This window comes from Oncorhynchus keta, chromosome 31, assembly GCF_023373465.1.
Source record: "Oncorhynchus keta strain PuntledgeMale-10-30-2019 chromosome 31, Oket_V2, whole genome shotgun sequence".
Taxonomy (NCBI): Eukaryota; Metazoa; Chordata; class Actinopteri; order Salmoniformes; family Salmonidae; genus Oncorhynchus; species Oncorhynchus keta.
Window position 1 is genome coordinate 14642104 of NC_068451.1, and position 23927 is coordinate 14666030.

The 23927-nt window shown below is 42.9% G+C and overlaps 1 protein-coding gene across 5 annotated transcripts; it reads left to right on the top strand.

Annotated features, from left to right (window-relative positions):
- Window positions 1-1180: 1180 nt before the first annotated feature.
- LOC118364526 (transcriptional repressor p66-beta-like) lies at window positions 1181-23169 on the top strand. Of its 5 annotated transcripts, none has more exons than XM_035746134.2 (11): window positions 1181-1462; window positions 10173-10576; window positions 10695-10824; window positions 11203-11334; window positions 14328-14477; window positions 14822-14998; window positions 15451-15811; window positions 15958-16157; window positions 16262-16372; window positions 17241-17481; window positions 18189-23169. In XM_035746134.2, the coding sequence occupies exons 2-11, from the start codon at window positions 10179-10181 to the stop codon at window positions 18323-18325; spliced, it is 2037 nt and encodes a 678-aa protein (XP_035602027.1). In that variant the 5' UTR covers window positions 1181-1462; window positions 10173-10178; the 3' UTR covers window positions 18326-23169. The 5 variants fall into 5 exon arrangements, with proteins under 5 accessions (XP_035602027.1, XP_035602028.1, XP_035602029.1 ...); XM_035746135.2 differs by having other exon boundaries at window positions 14328-14456; window positions 15436-15811; XM_035746136.2 differs by having other exon boundaries at window positions 14328-14456; window positions 15448-15811.
- The last annotated feature ends 758 nt before the right edge of the window (window positions 23170-23927 follow it).

Genomic DNA, 23927 nt, shown 5'->3' on the forward strand with positions numbered 1-23927 from the left:
TCTTCCACATCGATCTCAACAAACCATTACTGTATGGACCTCGCTTAGTGCATGGGGGGCGTTGTCATGCTGAAACAGGAACGGGCCTTCCCCAAACTGTTGCTTCAAAATTGGTAGCACAGAGTCGTCTGGAATATCATTGTACGCTGTAGATTTAAGATTTTCCTTCACTGGAACTAAGGGGCCTAGCCGGAACCATTATTCCTCCACCAAACTTTACAGTTGGCGCTCTGCATTCAGGCTGGTATCGTTCTGTCATCTGCCAAACCTAGGTTTGTCTGTAGGACTGCCAGATATCATCTCTCCAGAGAACACGTTTCCACTACTCCAGAGTCTAGTGGTGACAAGTTTTATGCCACTCCTGCCGACATTTGGCGTTGTGCATGATTATCTTAGGCTTGTGTGCGGCTGCTCGGCCATGGGAACCAATCTGATGAAGCTCCCAACGAACAGTTCTTGTGCTGAAGTAGTGTCCAGAAGCAGTTCGGAACTTGACAGTGAGTGTTGCAACCGAGAACAGTTCACAATAACTGTACTTTGACCGGGGCAGCTCTAGCAGGGCATACATTTGACGAACTGACTTGTTGGAAAGGTGGCATCCTATGACCGTGCCACGTTGAAAGTCACTGAGCTACTATACAGTAACGTGCCCTAGCAATACTACCAGGTAGCCACTAGAGGGCACAGTTAGCATTTCGGTCAATAGCTTCCAGGCAAGCATCCTGTGCAGAATAAATAGACAATGGTTTAACAGTATTTGTTCAACTAAATTGTAGAAGCATAGGGCTGATAATCTTTGTTTAATGGTAGCTTACAAAAGTTGGAATGCCAATTAAAATGCATGCAGATTTGCATGTCGGCCGTTAAGTGTTTATTACTCATGGCAATTAAATGACCTTTGTTTATTGTTAGACCGGGCATAATGCATGCTGAATATGCGGGTCCCATACTGGTAGCTTACCTCAGCCGTGAAATATGTTTAACATAAGGTCCAAGTGATTGCATAAGAAATAGGCTACAAAAACCTGACAAAATTGTCCCTTGACGAAAAATAGTATAAATGCATCAAAGTAGGCCCAGTAGCCTACAATCAATTAATTCGACGTGATGTCTACACTAGAATAACTGACGACATGAGCATATGTCACATTTTTGATGGCATATAGCCTAAATGTTGTATTGTTCACAGGATGGGCATCTCGGTCAATTTCTCCTCTTTTCTCCCCTCCAGACAACAACATACACCTTTTGAGTAGAGGCGCGTCAGTGACACAAGCGCGGTCCAATAATTTGTCTGTCTGGTTACGGACAGAGAGCGTGAGAGCTTGTCGGGGCCCAATCAGCGCTTTTGTATTGCCTGCCAGTGCCGGGGACTGACTGGTTGTGAGTGTTTACTGCAGCGCCCCAGGATCCCAAAGCCAAAACCGAAGCCAGTGGAACCTGCGGGGTGAAGGCGAGTCAGGTGAGACCGAGGATTTTGCCGCGGCCTATCTGAAGTGAAGTTTAACTAAAAACCTCAATGCCCAGATCATGGTTCTAGATGTGATGAGACTCCAGACTTCAGTCCAACTGAAGTACTGGGACAATGTGAGATGAGGAGCGAAATAACGGTTACATAGTAGTTCTATTGGGTTAATAGTGATGCGCTTTGCCGTTATTTTTAGTTCCAAAATGTAGGTAATGAGAGAGGTCTGCCTAAAACAGCGGACACAAACGTTGATAATGTTTTAACGTTCCAAATGTGTTTACATTGTAGCAATAAATGATACAGTGAGCGCGGATCATATTGATAGAATACTTTTATTGTTTAATCTCGAGTCCCTTGAGGTTAAACTAGATTGGTTGGGGGGAAAATGCGTCTTCGTGGTGTCGTTATGAACAAAATGTTAATCTGAAACCGATGGTTGTAATTTGATTGTTGAAATATATTTATCAACGTTGCTACGATCGAGTTTGTGAATATGAAGGATATTTTTTTTGCGCGAACTGGAGACAAATGGCATGAAGTGTTGTACATATGTCATACAATAAAATTAATTCAAAATGCATCAGCCATTTACGTAAGTGAAGACGTGTTCACCCTCTCAACTTGTTTCCTAGCCCTATGCAAATGGCCACCATGGTTGGCGATGACAAGTGCTGTTGAAGGAATCAGTGAATGCCTGTAGTGATACGTGGGGCAACCAGATTATCAGAGTTCTTATCAGTTGACTTTAATCAAATTTTGTTCAGCTGGTGTCAACTTCGTTTTTATTCTTTGAGTTTCATGAACATTTCAGTGGCAGGTCAATGTATGACAGGTTAATGTATGTTTCGGTGACAGGTCAATTGATGTATTTTTGCATCAGAAATGTCACTTGTGAAAACCAATAGATAAGCAGATAATCTATTTTGTGTATGTATGTGTTTTATTATCATTTTGTAACTGTTGTATTTATTCCCACTAGGGTTTGACTTTACCTTTGTTTTTTGTGACCAACACAGAGGGACAATGTTTCACTAGTCAGTGCCACTTTTTCCACGAATCCAATAGTAAATATTTTCCATCCTTGAGAACTACTTGTTCAACCTATCATGGCATTTACTCATGGAGGTCAAACAGAGACCGTACCACCCCTATTCAGTTAAACTGAATTATACAAAGATATAACGAACCGTAACAAACGGATACATCTTAGATTTATGACAAATTTTGACTGTCACGTTCCTGATGATTTAGAACTTGTCTAGTTGACTTTGACTTTTGCAGGTGAGATGAGAGTTTGGAGATTCCTCTGCCATACATGTTATTTTTGGAATAGAAATGCAGAAAGGGGGTGGGTCTGTCATTCTAGTCTCCATTTGTAGATCTCCTGGCTTCAAATTATACATCTCTTGGGCTCTTTATCTCCAGAAGCAAATTGGACTGAAGTGTGCCATTAAAGGAGCACAGCCAGGGTTGAACTGAAGTGGGACCCGAACTGGCAACTCTTCAGGGTTCATATACCTCACATCATCATCACAACACAAACCCTGACATGAGTGGTTGACAGACGATGTGTGGGTTAATGTAGGTTAGAAGTAGTGTGGATGGTTTGAAAGGCGTCCACAATACAAACTCCATAGAACTAATCTGAATTTTGCACATCATGCGTTTGTACACCCGCCCCTCACACACATACCCACCTCTCTCTCTCTCCCCCGTGTGACATCACTAAAGGCTTCATATTAAGAGATCATTCCATATCCTGAGGTTATAGACCGGCTCAGACTGGCTAGCGCGTTAGGACAGTGCTTGGCACCACAGGGGAACAGAAAGGAGAGATAATGGGTGACTCTTGTTCTTAAAGGGACAGGGGGCCCAACTCTGTGACCCATGTTATAGGCTAGGCCTTATCTACCTAGATGGGATAGGCCTTATGACAGATGCAATGCATTTGTGTATGGGGAATTCCACGGTAACAGAATGATGCTGAGACTGACATGTTTCACTTTAAAATGTATGTCAAACAAAAACCAATGATTGCAAAACTAAACAAATGATACAACAATTCAGAATGACTACTTAAACAATTTCCACTGAAAATGTTACAAACACATGAACAATGCAAATGCAGAATGATGGGTTGTGCTCTTTTGTGCCGTCCTTCTTTTACCGAACTTTGCATCTGCACTGTTCTTCAGCTAAATGTGTTTTTGTAACATTTTCTGTGGAAATTGTTCAAACTCATCCTTGTGCATATAATTTTTTGGTTTGTTTAACTTTGCAATCATTGTTTTTTGTTTTGCATACATTTGAACCCAATTAGTCCCATCGTCACATTTTGGACTTTTGACCTCCTTTAAACATCATGTGTTTGACCTACAGACCATCATGCTCTGAGTGGCACAGCAGTCTAAGGCATTGCATCTCAGTGCAAAAGGCAACACTACAATCCCTAGTTTGAATCCAGGCTGTATCACATCCGGCTGTGATTGGGAGTCCTATAGGGCGGCACACAATTGGCCCAGCGTTGTCCATGTTTGGCCGGGGTAGACCGTCATTGTAAATAAGAATTTGTTCTCAACTGACTTGCCAAGTTAAATAAAGGTTAAATAAAAAAAAACTAGTATGTATGATTAACAGGGGCTGAGCTAGAGCGGTGTTTGTGAGACAAGGGCGGATCCCAAAGGAGCCCAGGGACGGATCTTTTTATAAAAACGTCAGAATGATTTGTGCTACGAACTAATAAAAGCTATCTATGGAAGGCTGAGACCCTCACACACACATGTAGCACATTTTGCTCTATGACGCTCAAGTTTAATATGCTGTAATAAGCTCACATAGTTGCGGTCACAAACTCCAAACTATACACAGTTGTCACTGACCAGCTGCATATTAATTTCTCAGTGAGCAAACAATTTCTGTACGTACAGCATTCAATTTTTATCAGGTTTTTACTTTGGCTGACCATTTTTTAAATTGACATTTGTCAATAAATCTCATCAATGCAACGGTTTGTCAAACTGATTTGAGTTTTACTTGTGCGCAAAGGAAATGTATTTGTGCGCCAACTGAAATTTACTCCTAAGGTGCTAACCTGTTGCACCCTCTACAACCACTGTGATTATTATTATTTGACCCTGCTGGTCATCTATGAACATTTGAACATATTGGCCATGTTCTGTTATTATCTCCACCTGGCACAGCCAGAAGAGGACTGGCCACCCCTCATAGCCTGGTTCCTTTCTAGGTTTCTTTCTAGGTTCCGGCCTTTCTAGGGAGTTATTCCTAGCCACCGTGCTTCTACATCTGCATTGCTTGCTGTTTGGGGCTTTAGGCTGGGTTTCTGTACAGTACGTTGTGACATCAGCTGATGTAAGAAGGGCTTTATAAATAAATGTGATTGACGTATAATTAAGACAAAGGTATGGATGTCTCTGTAGGAAATGCAGCATCTCCACTGTAAACAGAATACAAAACTCTGACATCTCTACTTTCTCCTCCTCTTCTTCTTGCTCCCTTTGTCCCTTGCTCCCTCCTTTGCTTAGGCAACCGCAGAAATTAAATTGATTAGTGGTGCGGTCTATAAATAGACAGGCCATAGTTGCCATGGCAACCATGTGATAAGTGTTGTGTGATGAAGAACTGGGCCTCCTAAGTGTTGTTGTAGTGTAGTGGGAGCAGGAGGATGGGTGTGGGTGACAGTGTGTAGGTTCGTTTGTCTGGATTATGTGATCTGACACTAACAGGTGTGATATGATATCACAGTGTAATGTTGGACTGTGTGTTTGTGTGTGTGTGTGTTTTGCATTTGCTTTGTGCTAGATTCATTGTGTGAGTAAATGGATTCATCCAATTGAATAGATTCTGTTTTTTTAAATATTTTATTCTGACTTTTTTGTCAAGGTGACCAGCAACCCCTTGGTTTCCATGGACACTGTTTCCTAATCAGTCTCATGTCAGGAACCCTCTGTACTCTGGGGTTGATCGTGTGATGAAACCCTATTGGTTGTAGACAACAACCCCTGATGCCATCACTGCCATGTCCTCATATTTTCCCCTTTCTTTTCAGTCAATACAGTTTTCATCAGGCTACATTTATGAGATAGATAAACTTAAGGCCCTGTTAATTATTTGCGTCCTGTCCTAATTTCTCTCCTCCCCCCCATAAACACACTGATCTTGAATGGAGTTAGATATGATTGTGTTTGATTCCCTCCTAATGACCACAGTGACCCGGCATGAACCACCCATGTTCTTTATGAACGGATCATTACATGTTATTATAGTAATAATGGTGATTTATAATGATGATAGGATTTTTAGATTAGCCTTATAGTCATTCTAGGGATTCAGTCTGACAGTACATATTCATTTAAATTAAATACAACTTTATTTATCCCCTCGGGGGCAATTATGAATGTTTATGAAAGTATCACAACACAACAAACATAAAAGTAGCTAGTTTTAATATTACACAGACCAAAGAATAAGTAAAAAATATCACCTTAGCAGAGGACAGAGAAAGGTATATTTTTAAACCTAATTTCCAGCTATTCTACAAATGTTGCCATGGAGCTGAGATTCTTTTTGTTGCTGTTATTAGCTCATCTCCTGCAATTCTACACATTTTTGTGAATGGGGGCCTGATAGTCTAGCATTTATTTTGTTGTATGTTGTCAAAGATTATAGGCTATTCTATAGGTCCATTATCTTTTCTACATACATTAAATTTGCTTTTAGTCATTTAAGTTGACACAGCTTTTTTCCATTCCAAAAATGTATTTCTAAATATGTGCAATGCGCAAAGAACTGTAATCACGCGACCCACCTGGTCCTGACCCACTGTTTGGGATCCACTGCTATATGGTATTCTGTTGGAACAAAGGCTAAAACCAGATTATTTTTGCTGTTGGTGTATTTTCAGAATTTAGCTCAGGATTCTCCCACATTAAGTCAGGACATGGATGGGATCATGGCTGATTCCTTTCTTCCATTCGGTTGCACCTTGCTACCAATGTGTTGTAAAGTGTGGTGATCATCAGTACTTCATTATTTGCATACAACCTGTGCTCTCTCATTGACAGGTTAGGCGGTGGGTTGGTGGGTTTCTAACGCTGCTTCTGCACTGATTTCTGCTAGTACCAAGCAACAATAAGGTTAACGAAGTAAATCACATCTCTGTTTGTAATCTACATTCATCACGTACATGCACATACTTGGTCCCTACATAAATGAAAGCCCTTGGGACTATATTGCCAACAGTAAGACATAAGCCCTTATTCGTCACTTCCCTTCCCCCCTCGGGGTCTTGCAAACACAACTATGCAGCATATGTTTACGATAAAACAAAGTTGTATTTTCTCCCCAGTGTTTTTTGAGGGATGGATGGAGGGAAGTGGAGTTAGGACAGGGGAGGGGGAGGGGGTGAGTGTTTATACGGGTGCTTTGTTGGCATCGCACAACTGTAGGAAAATGGAGGAGGGGTGGGGGTTGAGGAACGGGAACAAAGGAGCCTTATGTTGGCATGGTCTCTGAAATCCCAGTGTGTGTGTGTGTGCGTGCGTCCGTGTGTGCGTGCGTCCGTGTGTGCGTGTCTTCTCACAGGGCTGGGTATGGCTGAAGAATACTGTACATATCTTTATCTGTTACTGTGTCAAAGTCTTCTATTGTGTAGCTCTCAATTACAGGATATAGGCTACAGTGACTATGATATATATATATATACTGTATCATAGCAGTCTGTCTGTTGTCCCTGTAGGATTGTTTATTTTGAATGCCAATATGATCATTGTAAAAAAGAGAAAGGACAGTAAGACAGATTTGTGTATATCACTGCATCTTTTATCCGAGGGTGCTGGTCCCAGTAGAATGTATTTTTGTCCAACCTCTACATCACTTCAACAGTAGCTTCACTTTGCAGGATAATGATTATGTAGCTTTGGGGAATGTTAGTCTGACTGTCTGTCTGTCTGTGTCTGTCTGTGTGCTGTTTAAGTATGTCTGTGTGTCTGTACTTATGCTGATCTCCCCCTCTCGTTTACCATCCTTCCATCTTAGCACCCCCTTTTTCTTCCTCCTCTCTTCCTCTCGCGGTATGGAGGCGTCTGACTTGTGTTGTTTGGCAGCGTGCCCAGAGTGTGGTGTGTGTGCGTGCATGTCTGTCGATGCGTGTTGGGGTTGGGCGCTGTGGGAGGAGACTGGTGGGAGAGAGAGATAGATGGTGGTTTGTTGCAGCTGAGGGAAACAGTCATCACATTATATAAGGAGCAATAGGGACAGAGAAGGGGGGGGGGGCAAGAGGTGCTGGGTAAAGATGGTCGCATGTACAAACACAAAAACACACACCACAAGAACATTCTGATTGGCTTGTTAGCCACGTTTGGTTTTACTCACACTTACTCACTATTCTTCCTTCTCATCTCTCTCGCTCTTGCTCTCTCTGTCTCTCTCTCTCTCCACAGTTTTCTATGTGGGTTACCACTTCCTTTTTCCTTTTGTAAAAGACGTGGTAACTTCCATGTCTCATGCATGATGACTCTCTGGACCTGGAGAGAGAGAGTAGTAAACATATTTTTTTGTATTTATTAATTGTTACATTGAAAAATCATACTGTGTGTTTCCTTATAAATGGGTGTGGTAGTGTGTGTGTGTTAGTATGTGTACACAAGAGTGCTACCATTTCTACATAGCAAGGCATTATGCTCTAATTATAACCAGTCCACCATCCTAGTCCCCTGACAACCCCTCCCCCCTCTTCCTGGCCAATCCTCATCCCTCTCCAACTTCTTCAAGCGTATCATTGGTCGAAGTTGCAGGGCAAACTAACTCCCTGTGGCACAACCTACATTGTCTGCCTGTGCATCCTCAACCAACCTTTGTATGACTCAAGTGTGTCAAATACAATCGGATTTGCACACACACACGATGAACCATTTCAGGGCCTGATAGAGGACATGACATATGAGTTAATTGACCGTCTCTATGCGCATGTGTGTGCATGTATAAGTCATCATATGTGCCCATGCATGTTACAGTAACACACACACACGGTAAGGGTATACATCCATATAGATACAAAAAGCCCTCAAGCATGTTCTGTCTTGGGTACATATCATATTACATACCCCTTCAACTCAGACTGGAGAAGGTTAGGAAGGAAAACATGTGTGTGTGTGCCTTTTTCTGTACCTGCAACCATGTTAAAGGACAGAAAATATTTCTCCCATTGTTTTCTGTTGGCTTTGATGGAAATATGAACTTTTAGGATAGAAGTATGAATAGTTATTATTGGAGTTGTAACAGTTGTTACACATGCTTATTTGACTCTTAATTCAATAGGATAGCTGTGTGTGCTGTACTGTGTTAGCCTGCTGCTAGTCTATGGTTATGGGACAGGGGTAATGACAGATAACTGTTAGCGCTGTCTGAGGTGGCAAAACAAACAATATGGGAGAGCAGCAGACCAGTCAGCTATCCTTCACTGTGGCTGCTGCAACATTTTTCCATTGAAAATGAGCAACTTATTATAAGCTGTGGAATTATGATCAGTCGAAAGGGTCCCACAGGTATGCTGGCCCATGTTGACTCCAATGCTTCCCACAGTTGTGTCAAGTTGGCTGGATGTCCTTTGGGTGGTGGACCATTCTTGATACACATAGGAACTGTTGAGTGTGAAAAACCCAGCAGTGTTGCAGTTCTTGATACACTCAAACCAGTGCGCCTGGCACCTACTACCATACCCTGTTCAAAGGCACTTAAATATTTTGCATTGCCCATTCACCCTCTGAATGGTGCATACATACATACATACATATACAATCCATGTCTCAAGACTTAAAAATCCTTCTTTCATCTGTTTCTTCCCGTTCATCTACACTGATTGAAGTGGATTTAACAGGTGACAATCAATTTTTCTTTTGGCTAATTTTTTTTGTATGTTAAACTAGCTGGATAGCTTGATGAATACCATTTACACTTAAGAGCTTAGAATTGTGACGCAAAACATTTGCTAAATCTAGTTATCCTTATGTCTGCATTGCCATTGTTGACTTGACTGACAGTAGGTTGAGTTCTTTGTTGCTCGTTTGTTAGCTGACAAATTCCAGTACCAATGTGTCAGTCAACAGGCAACAAAAAGCTATAGGAGATGAGTAAATAAATGGGGAAATTTAGGTTAAGTTCATATGCTATTCATGGCCATATTGCTTATAATTGCTCCAGTGTCTCATACCCTACTCCGTTGCCCGCAATATTGTCTCCAAAAATTGCTAGTGTATCATTAGCTCAAGTATGCCCACTGTACGTACAAGTGAAGATATTTTCTTTCTTTGCTTGAGTAGAGGTTTTCATTGTTTTTGTGTTTGAGTTGCACATTTCAATATATGTCATAATCATATTTGTTTTATCTTAGTGTAACAGTATAGCTTCCGTCCCTCTCCTCGCCCCAACCTGGGCTCGAACCAGGGACCCTCTGCACACATCAGTCACTCACGAAGCATCGTTACCCATCGCTCCACAAAAGCCGCGGCCCTTGCAGAGCAAGTGACGTCACCGACTGAAACACTACTAGCGCACACCACCGCTAACTAGCTAGCCATTTCACATCGGCCACATTAGGACAAATAATCACGGCTAACTTAAGAGATTTCCTACGTACTCCTCTCCATCCCTTTATCCCCGTCTCTCTCTCTCTCTTTCATCCATCCAGTCCAGTATGGAGCGACTGAATGAGGAGGCGGTGCGGCTGAGCCTGCTGAAGCGAGGCCTGGACTCCTCCTCGCCTGCAGGCGGCGCCATGAGCAGTGAGCGAGATGAGCTGCTCTCCAAACGCATCAAGATGGAGGGCCACCAAGCCATGGAGCGCCTCAAGATGCTGGCCTATCTGAAACGCAAGGACCTGGCCGGCCTGGAGGGGGGAGGATTGGGAGGGGTCTCAGGAGGCGGGGCCCTAAGGGGTGAGGTCAAGGGTCATGGGTCTTCAGGGGGAGGGGCTTATGAGGAGAAGACCAATGGGAGCCTCCGTGGTCAGGTTGTGGGAGCCCATGGCATGGTGGGAAAGAGCGGAAAGGAGAACATGGGCGAGGAGCCAGTGGATTTCAGCGCCCGGAAAGGGTGAGTGGATGAGGAGAGAGGGGGAGTACAAGATATACATATATAAAAAACAATATAAATCCTTCTTACAATTAAGAATCAGTCAGTCAGAGTTGAAAGTGTGTGTGTTCCTCCACAGTGACGCGGACCGGGAGCGACACACACCCTCCCCTGATGTGATCGTCCTGTCAGACAATGAGGCGTCCAGTCCAAGAGGGCCCAGCCAAGGGGAAGAACGCCTGAGGGCAGCGAACCTGGAGATGTTTAAGGTGTGTGTTTGTGTGTGTTACAGCACATATTAGCGCAGTCTTGACAAATGTTGAAGTATGTGCATATTGTCTTTTTGTGTGTATGAGTGTTAGAATAGTGCATAGTTGTATAGAGTTAATACATTCATTTAAAAAAAATACATTGTGGACCACTCGGATAGTTGAGACACTGTAGGCAAACAGTACAGATATTAATTTGGTATTAGCTATAATACATTATATAATCTATACATAACTGGTATCAGCTATAACACAATCTATACACAAAAACCAAGTACAATAGATAAAATGTTTTATAGTTGTATATGTGGGTATGGAGAGGAATGGCAGAAGTGGGTGCAGTATGTGTGCTCATTTGTTTCTATGTGTGTGGTTCAGGGTAAGACAGGGGAGGAGAGGCAAAAGATGATCAGGGCTCTGAGAGAGGAGCTGAGGCTGGAGGAGGCCAGGCTGGTGCTCCTGAAGAAGCTGAGGCAGAGCCAGATGCAGAAGGAGAACCTGGTGCAGAAGGTCAGTCATTCACCCACCCAATGCTGTCCCATCCATCCTCTATACTCATCTGCTTCAGTCATTCACTCGCTCATCCCTCTGGCATCCACTGCTCACTCTGTCACACTCTCAGCCACCGCACTCATCCCTCTCTCTCTCAGCCACTGCACTCATCCCTCTCTCACTCACTCATCCCTCTCTCACTAACTTACTGCTTTTGCATTAACACTTTACACTCGGGGGAATTGGCCTATACGGATAGGGCCTAAACATAAAAAAAGAAGCATATGCATAACCATTGTAGCAATTGAAAGGGAACACTTTAGAGATTATGGGGAAACAAACAGTTCCCCTGACACAAGAATCCAAACATTACGCTGTCCATTTTATCTGCATTTGACATTTCTTGCACTTTCTGCAGCATTTGTTGATAAAGAAATATGCAAATACTCTGGACACATAACACAATGAGAATATCCATGCAACATTTGGGGTAGATGCAGTATAAGACAAAACAATTTCAGGGTCAGAGGTCAAATTGGTGTCTCCAAGTTGCTACACCCCACACCGGTGTGTGCACAATTCCTAAGCACCCTTGTATTTTTGGGGTTTGGAACACAGCCCCGCATCCACACCATCACACAATTACTGTTGTTAATGCAATGCAAAAATGGTCCATTACAAATTGCAATCAGGGTGAGGTGTGCATATTTGAATGAGTATTATATTGCCAACATGAGTAGCGAAGTTCTATAATCTGATTTTTAGTGTTAGGCTTTCACAAGGCACTTCAGAGGAACAGAATTGTTGGTGCGCATGGAATGGAGCCATGGGTGCATTCGGGTGCTAATTCACGGATCATTTTCTTCACATTACGCTCGAATATAGGCTCATTCTGTTCAGAACAACAACCCAGGGTATGACGCTGTAATTGTACATCAAACATAACAATCATTAATGCCAAAGTAACCCAATTGGCGCGAAGGATCATCTTCTTGTTGCAGGTGGTGCTCCCGCTTGTAATGTCTGTCAGTTGATTCCCATGTCATGTGTTGCTGCCATGCTATGTTTTCGTCTTAGGTCTGTCTCTATGTAGTGTTGTGGTGTCTCTCTTGTTGTGTGTTTTGTCCTATATTTTTATTTCATCTATTTTTATTTTTAATCCCAGCCCCCTGTCACGACTCCTACCGAAGGTGGCTCCCCTTCCTGTTCGTGTGGCGGTCGTCGTCACCGGCCTACTAGCTGCCACTGATCCCTTTTCCCTTTTCTGTTTATTGGTTTCACCTGTTTTGTGTGTAGGCTGATTAGTCGGGCTATGTTAGCCAGTAGGCCCGCCTGCTCCTTGTGCGGGATGGTTTTGTGTGTAGGCTGATTAGTCGGGCTATGTTAGCCAGTAGGCCCGCTGGCTCCTTGTGCGGGATTGTTTTGTGTGTAGGCTGATTAGTCGGGCTATGTTAACCAGTAGGCCCGCCTGCTCCTTGTGCGGGATGGTTTTGTGTGTAGGCTGATTAGTCGGGCTATGTTAACCAGTAGGCCCGCTGGCTCCTTGTGCGGGATTGTTTTGTGTTGCTCTGAGCACGTTCGATGTTGACGTGTCTCGTTTGTGGGTTTTTCTCCGGACTGTTTGAGTCCCCGTGTTTGGGGCATTTGTTTTGTGTGCTGTAACGGTTTTGACTTGAGTTTATTATTTATTGGGGTGCCAGGTAGGTTGTGCCTACCAGAGAAAACATTGGTTTCTCCTTTTAGTTTGGGTGGGAATGAGTCCCATCTGGTCCGTCAAGTCTACACCAATACAAAGGACTTATGTAAAAGTCAGGATGGAAATAAACTTTTCATAAACCCTTAAAACATTGGAAAGAACTTCAAAAACAACTATATTATTTTGCGTGGGTTGTATTAGCAACAACAATGATTACACACACACATATAATAATATCACAATGAGTTCTGGTTCCTCCAGAAATGTCCTGTACCTCGGGCCTAAAGAGTCCAGCCCGGTAAAGGAGTTCAGTGAACTCAAGTGACTTTTGTCACGCAATGTTTGTCCGTTCATTCAGTGTAGCGTAAACCCAGTATTAAACATACCATCAATATAACAATTATTTTACCATAGAACTTAAAGCGTATCAACTCTTACTAAGTCCTCAACTACAACTAACTACATAAATCATCACAGTATACCTCACGTCAAAACAAATGAAATACCGTATACAAAAAGGTTGTGGTCAGTCAGACTATCCAATCCGCCAATAGATCTCCAGCGGAGAAAGGCCACGGAGAGGGGTAGGCCACGGAGAGGGGTAGGCCACGGAGAGGGGTAGGCCACGGAGAGGGGTAGTCCACGGACGCAAAGATTGGATCCGATCCTGGTTAAACTCTATTAGGCAACAAAACACATGTTTAATGGGAACTGAGGGTTGAACACATCCGCAGTCACGTCTCCATCACAACCCCACTTTTGCGCAGCTGATGCTGGCTATTTAATAGGGAATTAAAGGGAAAGCGCCCGATTGGAAGGAGCTGCACTGAGACGGTTCAGAAAATTCGGGGCCGTCACAGTGCGCCCTGTGTTTCGTGGGGTGGCTTATGTTCGCCGTGTGTGCAATAAATAGCACTACCCTGTACTCTCTGCTTCATGCGCCTGACTTTGCACTCACTACACCCAGAGCGTTATACCTCCATCCCCCTTTTGCCTTTTGGTAGGCCGTCATTGTAAATAAGAATGTGTTTTTAACTGACTTGCTTAGTTAAATAAAGGTTAAACAAAATTAAAATTAAATATACCGCTTTAAAATGGATACCCAGAGCTCTGACGTAATGTATAGTATATTACTATACTGCTATCCAATTAATGCACATATCAGTGACCAAATCTGCTATATTCACCCAATATAGAGTGAAAAGCGCTTACCTATAAGTTGCTTAGGATAAAAGTGTCAGGTAAATAACCTTATTACGTTAATATTATTCTATGTTTGACCCCTCTTATCACCTCTACCCTCCGTCCCCCTTAGGTCCCTGTGGTCCAGAACACAGCATCTGCCCTCCAGAGCGGTGCCGTCCACGGTGCTCAGAGCATGAGCAAGATGTCTGGCCGCCCTGGCCACCACACCCCAGAGCCCCAGAACCATCGCACTGCACAGGTGGGCTACAGCACTGCACAGGTGGGCTACAGTACTGATTCTCTTTGGGTTCCCTTTGTACCTTGGGTCGGTCACAATGCAAGTTGGGCAGGCGCAAGGAAGCCAAAGTTGGGGGATGGGATTGAACAATGATTTTTTTATATTTAGCTTGAGAACCATCTCACAATAAAGCAGTCTACTGTTTCAATAATAGCACAGTGGTGCCATCTCGTGGTATGAAGAGGCATAACCCTCTTAAATAATCGCTGGTGAATATGAGCAGGAAAATGACATGACACTGAAAACTGACAAAAACCACCATCCATGTCCTATTTATGATCTTTTTCTCCTTCTCTTCCTCCTTCTTCTCCTCTTTCCTCCCCCAGGGTCACTCGGTGATCAGGTCAGCCACCAACAACTCCATGTCTCAGATGATGATGTCACAGAGCAGGGTGATAGCGCCCAACCCTGCCCAGCTGCAGGGCCAGAGGCTGGCACAGCAGAAGCAGGGTGGCATGCGCTCCTCGACTGGCAGCTCTAACAACGCCATTAGCTACCAGCAGGTAAAACCCCAATGTCATCCCTGTTATTGGTCATAATCATCATAGAGCAGTGGGAAAAAATGAAATAAGAGTATAGATTATTATAGGGGATAGTACTAACTTTTTTGAAAGATAATTAGAAAATACTATTTTATTGATTAAATTGTATTTATTGGTTCTCTCAAACTAAAGGGATAGTTTACCCAAATTACAAAATCACATATTGGGTTCCTTAATCTGTAAGCAGTCTATGGACAGGGTATGTTCATAGAAAAAGTGCTGGGAAAGTTTAAATACCACTGTCATAGAGGTTCAAAATCAGTTGCTTCCACTCAGATGCCAGGTTTGGAGTGTTGTTATATCATTTTTAGCAGATAAATGTAGCTGTCGTGCCATCGGACTTAAACGTAAAACCACTGTTCTGAATGACGGGTATGGTTCTCTGTGTTTACTTGCAGTCTTCCACCCAGCAGGTGGCAGCTTCTCAGCGCTCTGGCTCCTCCTCCTCCTCTGCCATCTACATGAACCTGACCCAAATGCAGGCGGCCGGAGCCGCGGGAGGAGTCAGCGGGGTGTCGGGGGTGGGGGCGGTCAGCCCCTCAGCCACACACAGCCCAGGGGGGACATCGGTGGGCTCCTCCATGGCAGACACAGCCAGCAGTCAGGCAGCTGCCAAACTTGCCCTGAGGAAGCAGTTGGAGAAAACCCTGCTGGAGATCCCTCCTCCCAAGCCGCCAGCGCCGCTCCTCCACTTCCTGCCATCAGCGGCCAACAGCGAGTTTATCTACATGGTGGGCCTGGAGGAGGTTGTGCAGAGTGTCATTGACAGTCAGGGTAAGGGAAGGAACTGGAACCCTTTTGCTGATGGCGAGCTAGCCATTTGTCCTGCGCACAACCATCAAACCAACAATGTTATCAGATGAGTCGGTTTGGAATTGGGTTCTTCCCCCCTCATTGAACTCTTGTGGCTCTCTCTTTAGGTAAACTGCGTTTGCCCTCCTCCATGGAGCCCTTCTCGTGTGCCCAGTGCAAGACGGACTTCACCCCTCACTGGAAGCAGGAGAAGGGTGGGCGCATACTTTGCGAGACCTGTATGTCGTCCAATCAGAAGAAGGCACTGAAGGCCGAGCACACCAATAGGCTGAAGAACGCCTTCGTCAAGGCTCTACAGCAGGAGCAGGTCAGCATTCCATTGGTTTTCCCGTTGCTCTGTTCAGGCAACCATTGTTTATAGGGTGTGTGTGTGTGTGTGTGTGTAACCATATTTTACTAAATGTGTCACAGGAGATTGAGCAGAGAATCCAGTTGCAAGCCGCTCTTGCCACCAGTTCAGCTCAAACTGTTCCAAGCGTCAGTAAGGCTGAGTCTATGAGCAGACATCACACACACAGACAGGTATGTCACTGTCACCGCTGTTAGTAAGTGCTACCTGCTACAACAGACACCCTGTCATCTAGCATTGTTCAGCAAAGTTGATGAAAGGTCCAATTGTAACAGCTGCGTAATGGATACTTGATCAATCTTTTTTTAATTGATCAAATATTGACTGAATTGTAGCTCATAAACCACATAAACCTCTCTCTTGTGTAATATTAAACCCCCTATTTATGAGATTTGGTTGTACATTTTGGGGAGCGACTGGCTGAGTTACTTTGTAAACACTTCAAATGAATTAAATCTGAACTTTTTAAAACTTTACAAAAATCTACCACCGTCTTATGCAATGATCACTTTCTCTTGTGTCTTTAATCCCCGTCTAAGGTGGGCGTTAAAATAGATGTATATCAAAAACCACATATGCCATTGATGACATTTTGAACTGGACTGGCATGTGTTTGAGTGGTCGTTAAAAAGCAATCGCAAAATCAATTGGGAAGTGTATTTACAAGCAAGGGTTGGAATGTACATTGCTTTCACGTGGTCCTCTGTAGCTCAGTTGGTAGAGCATGGTGCTTGCTGTGCCAGAATAGTGTGTTCGATTCCTGGGACCACCCATACTTAAAATGTATGCACGCATGACTGTAAGTTGCTTTGGTTAAAAGTGTCTCCTAATTGGCATATATTATTTTTAAATAAATCCATCCAGTGACGATTATGTGACAAAAACAGGGATAAAATGGCTGCAAAAGGGGGAATCCTGAGGTAGGCGGGGAATGTGCATTGATACTTTCAACCATCATCACACCCCCTTTAGTTGTTGAGGATGTCCCGTGCTGACAAATGGACTCTCCATCTGATGTGTATATGTGTGTGTGACCTCCAGGCGCCTCAGCCCCAGGTGACCCAGTCACAGGCCTCCCTCCAACGGGGTCTGTCTGGCTCGGCCCGGGGCGTACTCTCCAACTTCGCCCAGGCCTCCCAGCTCTCGGTGGCCAGCAGCCTGCTGGGCATGACTGGAAAGCGCAGTGGACAGCTGGGCACTAGTGGGCACAGCCGGGCACAGCAGCAACAGCAGCAGCAGCAGCAGCATCACGACAACCGCCGCCAGCTCTACAGCATCCCTGGTGAGTAAACAGACCAGGGCTGGGGATGGGACTGAGATCAGCCAAATAACTTTATAGACCAGGGGCTGAGGATGGGACTGAGATCAGCCAAATAACTTTATAGACCAGGGGATGGGACTGAGATCAGCCAAATAACTTTATAGACCAGGGGCTGAGGATGGGACTGAGATCAGCCAAATAACTTTATAGACCAGGGGATGGGACTGAGATCAGCCAAATAACTTTATAGACCAGGGGCTGAGGATGGGACTGAGATCAGCCAAATAACTTTATAGACCAGGGGATGGGACTGAGATCAGCCAAATAACTTTATAGACCAGGGGCTGAGGATGGGACTGAGATCAGCCAAAGAACTTTATAGACCAGGGGCTGGGGATGGGACTGAGATCAGCCAAAGAACTTTATAGACCAGGGGCTGGGGATGGGACTGAGATCAGCCAAATAACTTTATAGACCAGGGGATGGGACTGAGATCAGCCAAATAACTTTATAGACCAGGGGCTGAGGATGGGACTGAGATCAGCTAAAAACTTTATAAACCAGGGGTTGGGCTGGGTTTGGGACGGAAATCAGCCATACAACTGTATGGACCAGGGGTTGGGATGGGGCTGAGATTAGCCAAATAACTTTATAGACCAGGGGATGGGGCTGAGGCAGGCTTTTCTGACAGTCTCACACTGCCTCCCTTCCTCTTCCTCCCTCTCCAGGGGTGAACATTGCCTACCTGAACCCAGGCAATGTGGTCGGCCACAAGGGGTCCAGCCTGGCTGACCGCCAGAGGGAATACCTGCTGGACATGATCCCGCCTCGCTCCATATCCCAGTCCATCAGCGGACAGAAATGAACCTCACCCCGCCCCGACGCAATACCACAACCCTTCCCCACACCACACCCCAACCCCCATCGCATGCAGTGCCTGTTAGTGTGCCTACCAAACTAACCTGTATGAAGAACACAATCAACGAGTCAAAAGAGGCCACCAAACTCTGAAATGACTTTTCATTTGAACGTGATGCAACCCCCTTTTAATTCCTCTTGTTATTACTATCGTCATTAGTGCTATGGATGTTGTTACTACATTACCGCTACCAGTTATGAGCGTGCCCATCTTTGTGGAGAACCCCTGTCTTTATATGCTTGTGGCAGTGTCCCAAGTGTGGGGTGTCTTTTGTTTTGGATTTATGTGCTTGTTTTTGAAGCAATATTTTGTCTCGCTTGAGCTTTCCTTACCAAACTCAAGTCTTTGTTATGTCTGGAATTACCAAGCTATCTTTTTGAGAACTGCAGCACTCTGAAATCCCTGCTCTTTCTCTGATTTCTGAATTCAACCATCACCCTGTTTTTCCACATTTGGCTGTGAATTATTGGAAGAGAAATTCTACCAGACCGGCCAAACCTTTGTTTTAAAAAGGTGATTGTGATGGTTTAACTTTGACCTGACTCTCTCAAGCCTTTGAGCCTGAGCTTTCTTCAAAGATTTGTGGGGAGAAAAGAGGATGATTGAGACCCTGGAGTTGTCTGAAACAATGCCTTTCTAACTGATTGTTGAAACAAGGATGGATACATATCCCACAAAGAGAGACAGCCCAATGCACCATCTGGACTTGGATTGGATGCACCGCTGAAAAAATACTACTCCCATTGGATATGAAGGCACAGAAACTGAACCTATAGCAGAGTTGCCCTGTATCCTTTCACCTTTTCATCTGAGGTAGCCTGGGGGCTGTAGTTCAGAAGTGATGGAATTGAGGAGTTAGTATCCTAAAGCATATATAATTGATCGGGTATTGATTGGAGAGATCATTTAGAGGGATTTGATTGGATGAGAGCTCATGTGAACATACTGAGAGATCAGGTGAATAAGGTTTTTATTTAATTGGAGAGGATACAGGTATTGGATTTGGTGGGAGGGATCATCCTTAGACTCAAAATCTAAGGCGTTTCCCATAGGACCATGGTGTGTACTTATTTAGGAGTGGGAATGGGGGGAAGAGACACAGGGGTTCCCTCTCTCCCCTGTTTTCATCTCTTAGCTAATAGGATTTGCTATTGTTCACTCTACCCTGTCATTCAAAGTTATGGATTCCGTTTAGATGCTATTTGAACTTTCTTATGTCAACATTATCCCCATGGTGTCTGGGAGGCATTTGAAAACGGTCAGGGAGAGTGGCTAGCTAGCTATTAGCTTTAAACCTGCTCTAAGCTATTTAGCCTGCTCTAAGCTATTTAGATGTTTTGTGTCTTCTGAAGTGTTTGCGTATCTGAAAGGTACTTTGAACAGGAGACAATAAATAAATACAGAATGACAAATGCAACTTGAATATCTACATAAATCAAAAAGTTCTATAGAAAGAGATATTTACAGGATATACAGTACCAGTCAAAAGTTTGGACATACCTACTCATTCAAGGGTTTTTCTTTATTTTTACAATTTTCTTATACTATGAAATAACACAATGGAACCATGTAGTAACCAAAAAAAGTGTTAAATAAATCAAAATATATTTGAGATTCTTCAAAGTAGCCAATCTTTGCCTTGATGACAGCTTTGCACATTCTTAGCATTCTCTCAACCAGCTTCACCTGAAATACTTTTCCAGCAGTCTTGAAAGAGTTCCCACATATGCTGAGCACTTGTTGGCTGCTTTTCCTTCAATCTGCGGTCCAACTCATCCCAAACCATCTCAATTGGGTTTAGGTCGGGTGATTGTGGAGGCCAGGTCATCTGATGCAGTACTCCATCACTCTCTTTCTTGGTCAAATAGCCCATACACAGCCTGTAGATGTGTTTTGGGTCATTGTCCTGTTGAAAAACAAATGAGTCCCACTAAGCACAAACCAGATGGGATGGTGTATCGCTGTACAATGCTGTGGGAGCCATGCTGGTTAAGTGTGCCTTGAATTCTAAATAAATCACTGACAGTGTCACCAGCAAAGCAAACCCACACCATCACACCACCTCCTCCATGCTTCATGGTGGGAACCACACATGCAGAGAGCATCTGTCCACCTACTCTGCATCTCACAAAGACATGGTGGTTGGAACCAAAAATCTTAAATTTGGACACATCAGACCAGTCTCCTCTGAACAGTTGATGTTGAGATGTGTCTGTTACTTGAACTCTGAAGTATTTATTTGGTATGCAATCTGAGGCTGGTAACTGTAATGAACTTATCCTCTGCAGCAGAGGTAACTCTGGGTCTTCCTTTCCTGTGGTGGTCCTCATGAGAGCCAATTTCATCATATCGCTTGATGGTTTTTGTGACTGCACTTGAAGAAACTTTAAAAGTTCTTGGAATGTTCTGGATTGACTGACCTTCATGTCTTAAAGTAATGATAGACTGCCGTGTCTCTGCTTATTTGAGCTGTTCTTGCCATAATATGGACTTGGTCTTTTACCAAATAGGGCTATCTTCAGTATACCAACCCTACCTTGTCACAACACAACTGATTAGCTCAAACGCGTTAAGAAGGAAATAAATGAACTTTTAACAAGGCACACCTGTTAATTGAAATGCATTCCAGGTGACTAACTCATGAAGCTGGTTGAGAGAATGCCAAGCGTGTGCAAAGCTGTCATCAAGGCGAAAGGTGACTACTTTGATGAATCTCAAATCTAAAATATATTTGGATTTGTTTAACACTGATTACTACATGATTTCACATGTGTTATTTCATAGTTTTCATGTCTTCACTATTATTATACAATGTAGAAAATAGTCAAATCAAAGAAAAACCCTGGAATGAGTAGGTGTGTCCAAACGTTTGACTGGTACTGTACATGATGGGTTATGGCAATGCACAGGACTGTACATGCAGAGCACTTAGGTACAGAGAGTAGGGATATTGTTTCTGTCCACCAGGAATCCAGGGTGAATTGATTGATTATTATTGAATTGATTATTGTTCCATCTCATGATAATTGTGGCTCTATTTCAGCAATGCCTGATGTTGAATTATTTCAGGATCAAATTTGGAAGTAACAAATACTAGTGCATCCATTTTAAAGCAGCAGGAAATATTAATTCCAATTTAATTTTCTTCTTGCAAGCAGGAGTTGCCTGGTTATTGCCTCTTATACCCTGCAGTTTTAAAACATAACATTAAACATATTGCCAGAGAGCAGTGGATTACTCCTTGCCCTTTTTGATAAATTTCAAAAACAGGTGCAATATTTTGAGACACAGAGAAGACAAAGTTCATTCAAGTATTTGTGCTGAATGTTACTATTTTATCCATTTATTATCCCAACTAGTTAGGTAGCCTTACTCCCATATACAGTAGTATAAGCACTATTTTTGTTGCACCCAGATGGAACAGATGTTGTATTGGCCGTGTTCAGTAAGCACCAAACTGAAGCAAATATTTTAAACAGAGGTAGTACTACCTGCACTTGTCCTATAGGGCCGTTCATTTCTGTTGTCCGTCTGAAAACCTTTCCTACTGTTCGTGCCGAATGAACACGACCCAGGGTTTGCGGTAGTCCAATAACACAGAACACCCCACAGCTAGATCACTGTTTGGGATGGACAACAGTGACCCATGGGTGATTTTCAGCCTCACTGTTTTTGATAGTTATCTTTGTCCTCTTTGTTGTATGTATGCGTTATGGAATTACTTCATCATCAATATTTCTCTCTTTCTCAAACTATGCCAGATGCACCATTTTAACATTTTTGTTTTAAAGAAAGTAAAGAAAAAAAACACAGGAAAAATAGCATTTTCAGATGTCATTTTTGTAAGGTTTCAAACATTTAAAAAACTACATTTTGCTGACCTGTCTATTCAATTTCATTTCTAACAATGTTTTACAAACAAATGGGGGAAAAGAAAAATCAAGAAATATAATTAACTTAAGAAACTGTCAGGTAATATTATCTTGAACGGCTGTAGTTATAATAATGATGTATTTATTGTACATATGCGTTCCTCCTTTGTGGAATAAGACACATTGAATTCAAGGTGGGTATGCATTGTATAGAAAAACTAACAAAAAGCCATGGATATTGTGAAGCTTGTCATTTTGTTTATTGATCACTGTATATTCCTGTGCCACAAATGTGCAAAAATGTGTGGGGTTTTTCTATTTACTATCAAAAGCATTCTCAACTTTCTATATCTTGTTTTCTAGTACTTAGAGGCAGTAGGATCATCTTTTATGAAGAGTTGTTTGATCTATCCCAGGACCACTTTGTCTATACATTGTATGAAGTGCTCTGCTGTTATTACATGCTTTACTTTCAGCAGCATTGATGTTCAGTTAGCGATTAGTTCATATTATTATCATTATCGTACACTTTGAAAAATTTCTCCTCGTAAAAATTATTGTAAGGCTTGGCGTAGATCAGACAACTGGAATGGGACATTTCATTATCTTTTTTTTTCTCCTAGTATATATTTTCCAGGGAAAGGCAGTGCATGGTCCACATATAAGTAAGAAAGAGACTCATGAGATGAACAACCCGCTGTGTGTTTAAAATACAGTCCTAATGGATAAGCTATGTGCTAACCTAGCCATGGTCATAAAGCAAGTCTTCAAATACCCCTTTTAAAAGATGAAGGAGTACTAGATGTTGTGTCAAACAGAGCATGGAATACTCTCAACAACACAACGCAATACTGTCACAATATGACTCCAAATGGCTTGCATCATATTCTGTCAATAAAGTTTAAGCGATGTTTTGAACTATTTGGTGTGGTCAAATGATGATGATATGGTCTATGATATGTGGACCTTTTATTATGTAATGGAAACATAAAACATCTGAAAGAATACACTCGATATTTGAATAAATAAATGGATTCAAGTGTTTTGTGCTGTGGCCGTGTGTGACACAGACACACCTCCCCTTGCCCGTGTGTCAAGGTCATTATGGTTCTGACTAAAAGAAGTACATCTACGACCAGAAGAGACTTTAGTAGCAGGTCAGAAGAATTTACGCAGCAGGTTAGGATAATTAATGTGGCAGGTTAGGAGACTTAAGGTTAGGAAAAGGGTTAGGGTTTTGCTCTCCTAACCTGCTATTAAAAGTCACTACGGGTGATAGCTGTACTCCTTATAGTCACATCTGGTCATTATGGTCGACATGATCTACATCACTTGTCTGTAAACAAGAATTATACAATTGCAAAAATAAATGTTAAAGAATACCCAAATGATATCCTAATAATCTCCAGGGCAGGCTGCTGTATATTCCATCCACCTCTCAACCTAAAGAGATTGCATTGATCTCTCATTATAATAATGTTTTCAGCCCCTTCAGAGACTCATTTTCCTATGGAAATGTTATTGTGTGGACAATGAGGTAATTATCTTTTTCGGGACATCCAGTCACATTAATTTGGGTTGTGTTTTAATATTCTAAAAAGTGATGCCAGATCAATTTTCAACAAAGTATTTTGTCTTATAACAATCATTGACAAAACTAACATGGCCAAACTGTG

What these genes read in the sequence shown, in the direction of transcription:
- LOC118364526 (XM_035746132.2), top strand. Translation starts at nt 10,179, where the DNA reads ATGGAGCGACTGAATGAGGAGGCGGTGCGGCTGAGCCTGCTGAAGCGA. An exon ending in GAGTGTCATTGACAGTCAGG is followed by an intron (nt 15,812 to 15,957) that starts GTAAGGGAAGGA and finishes CTCTCTCTTTAG; the next exon opens with GTAAACTGCGTTTGCCCTCC. An exon ending in AGGCTCTACAGCAGGAGCAG is followed by an intron (nt 16,158 to 16,261) that starts GTCAGCATTCCA and finishes AATGTGTCACAG; the next exon opens with GAGATTGAGCAGAGAATCCA.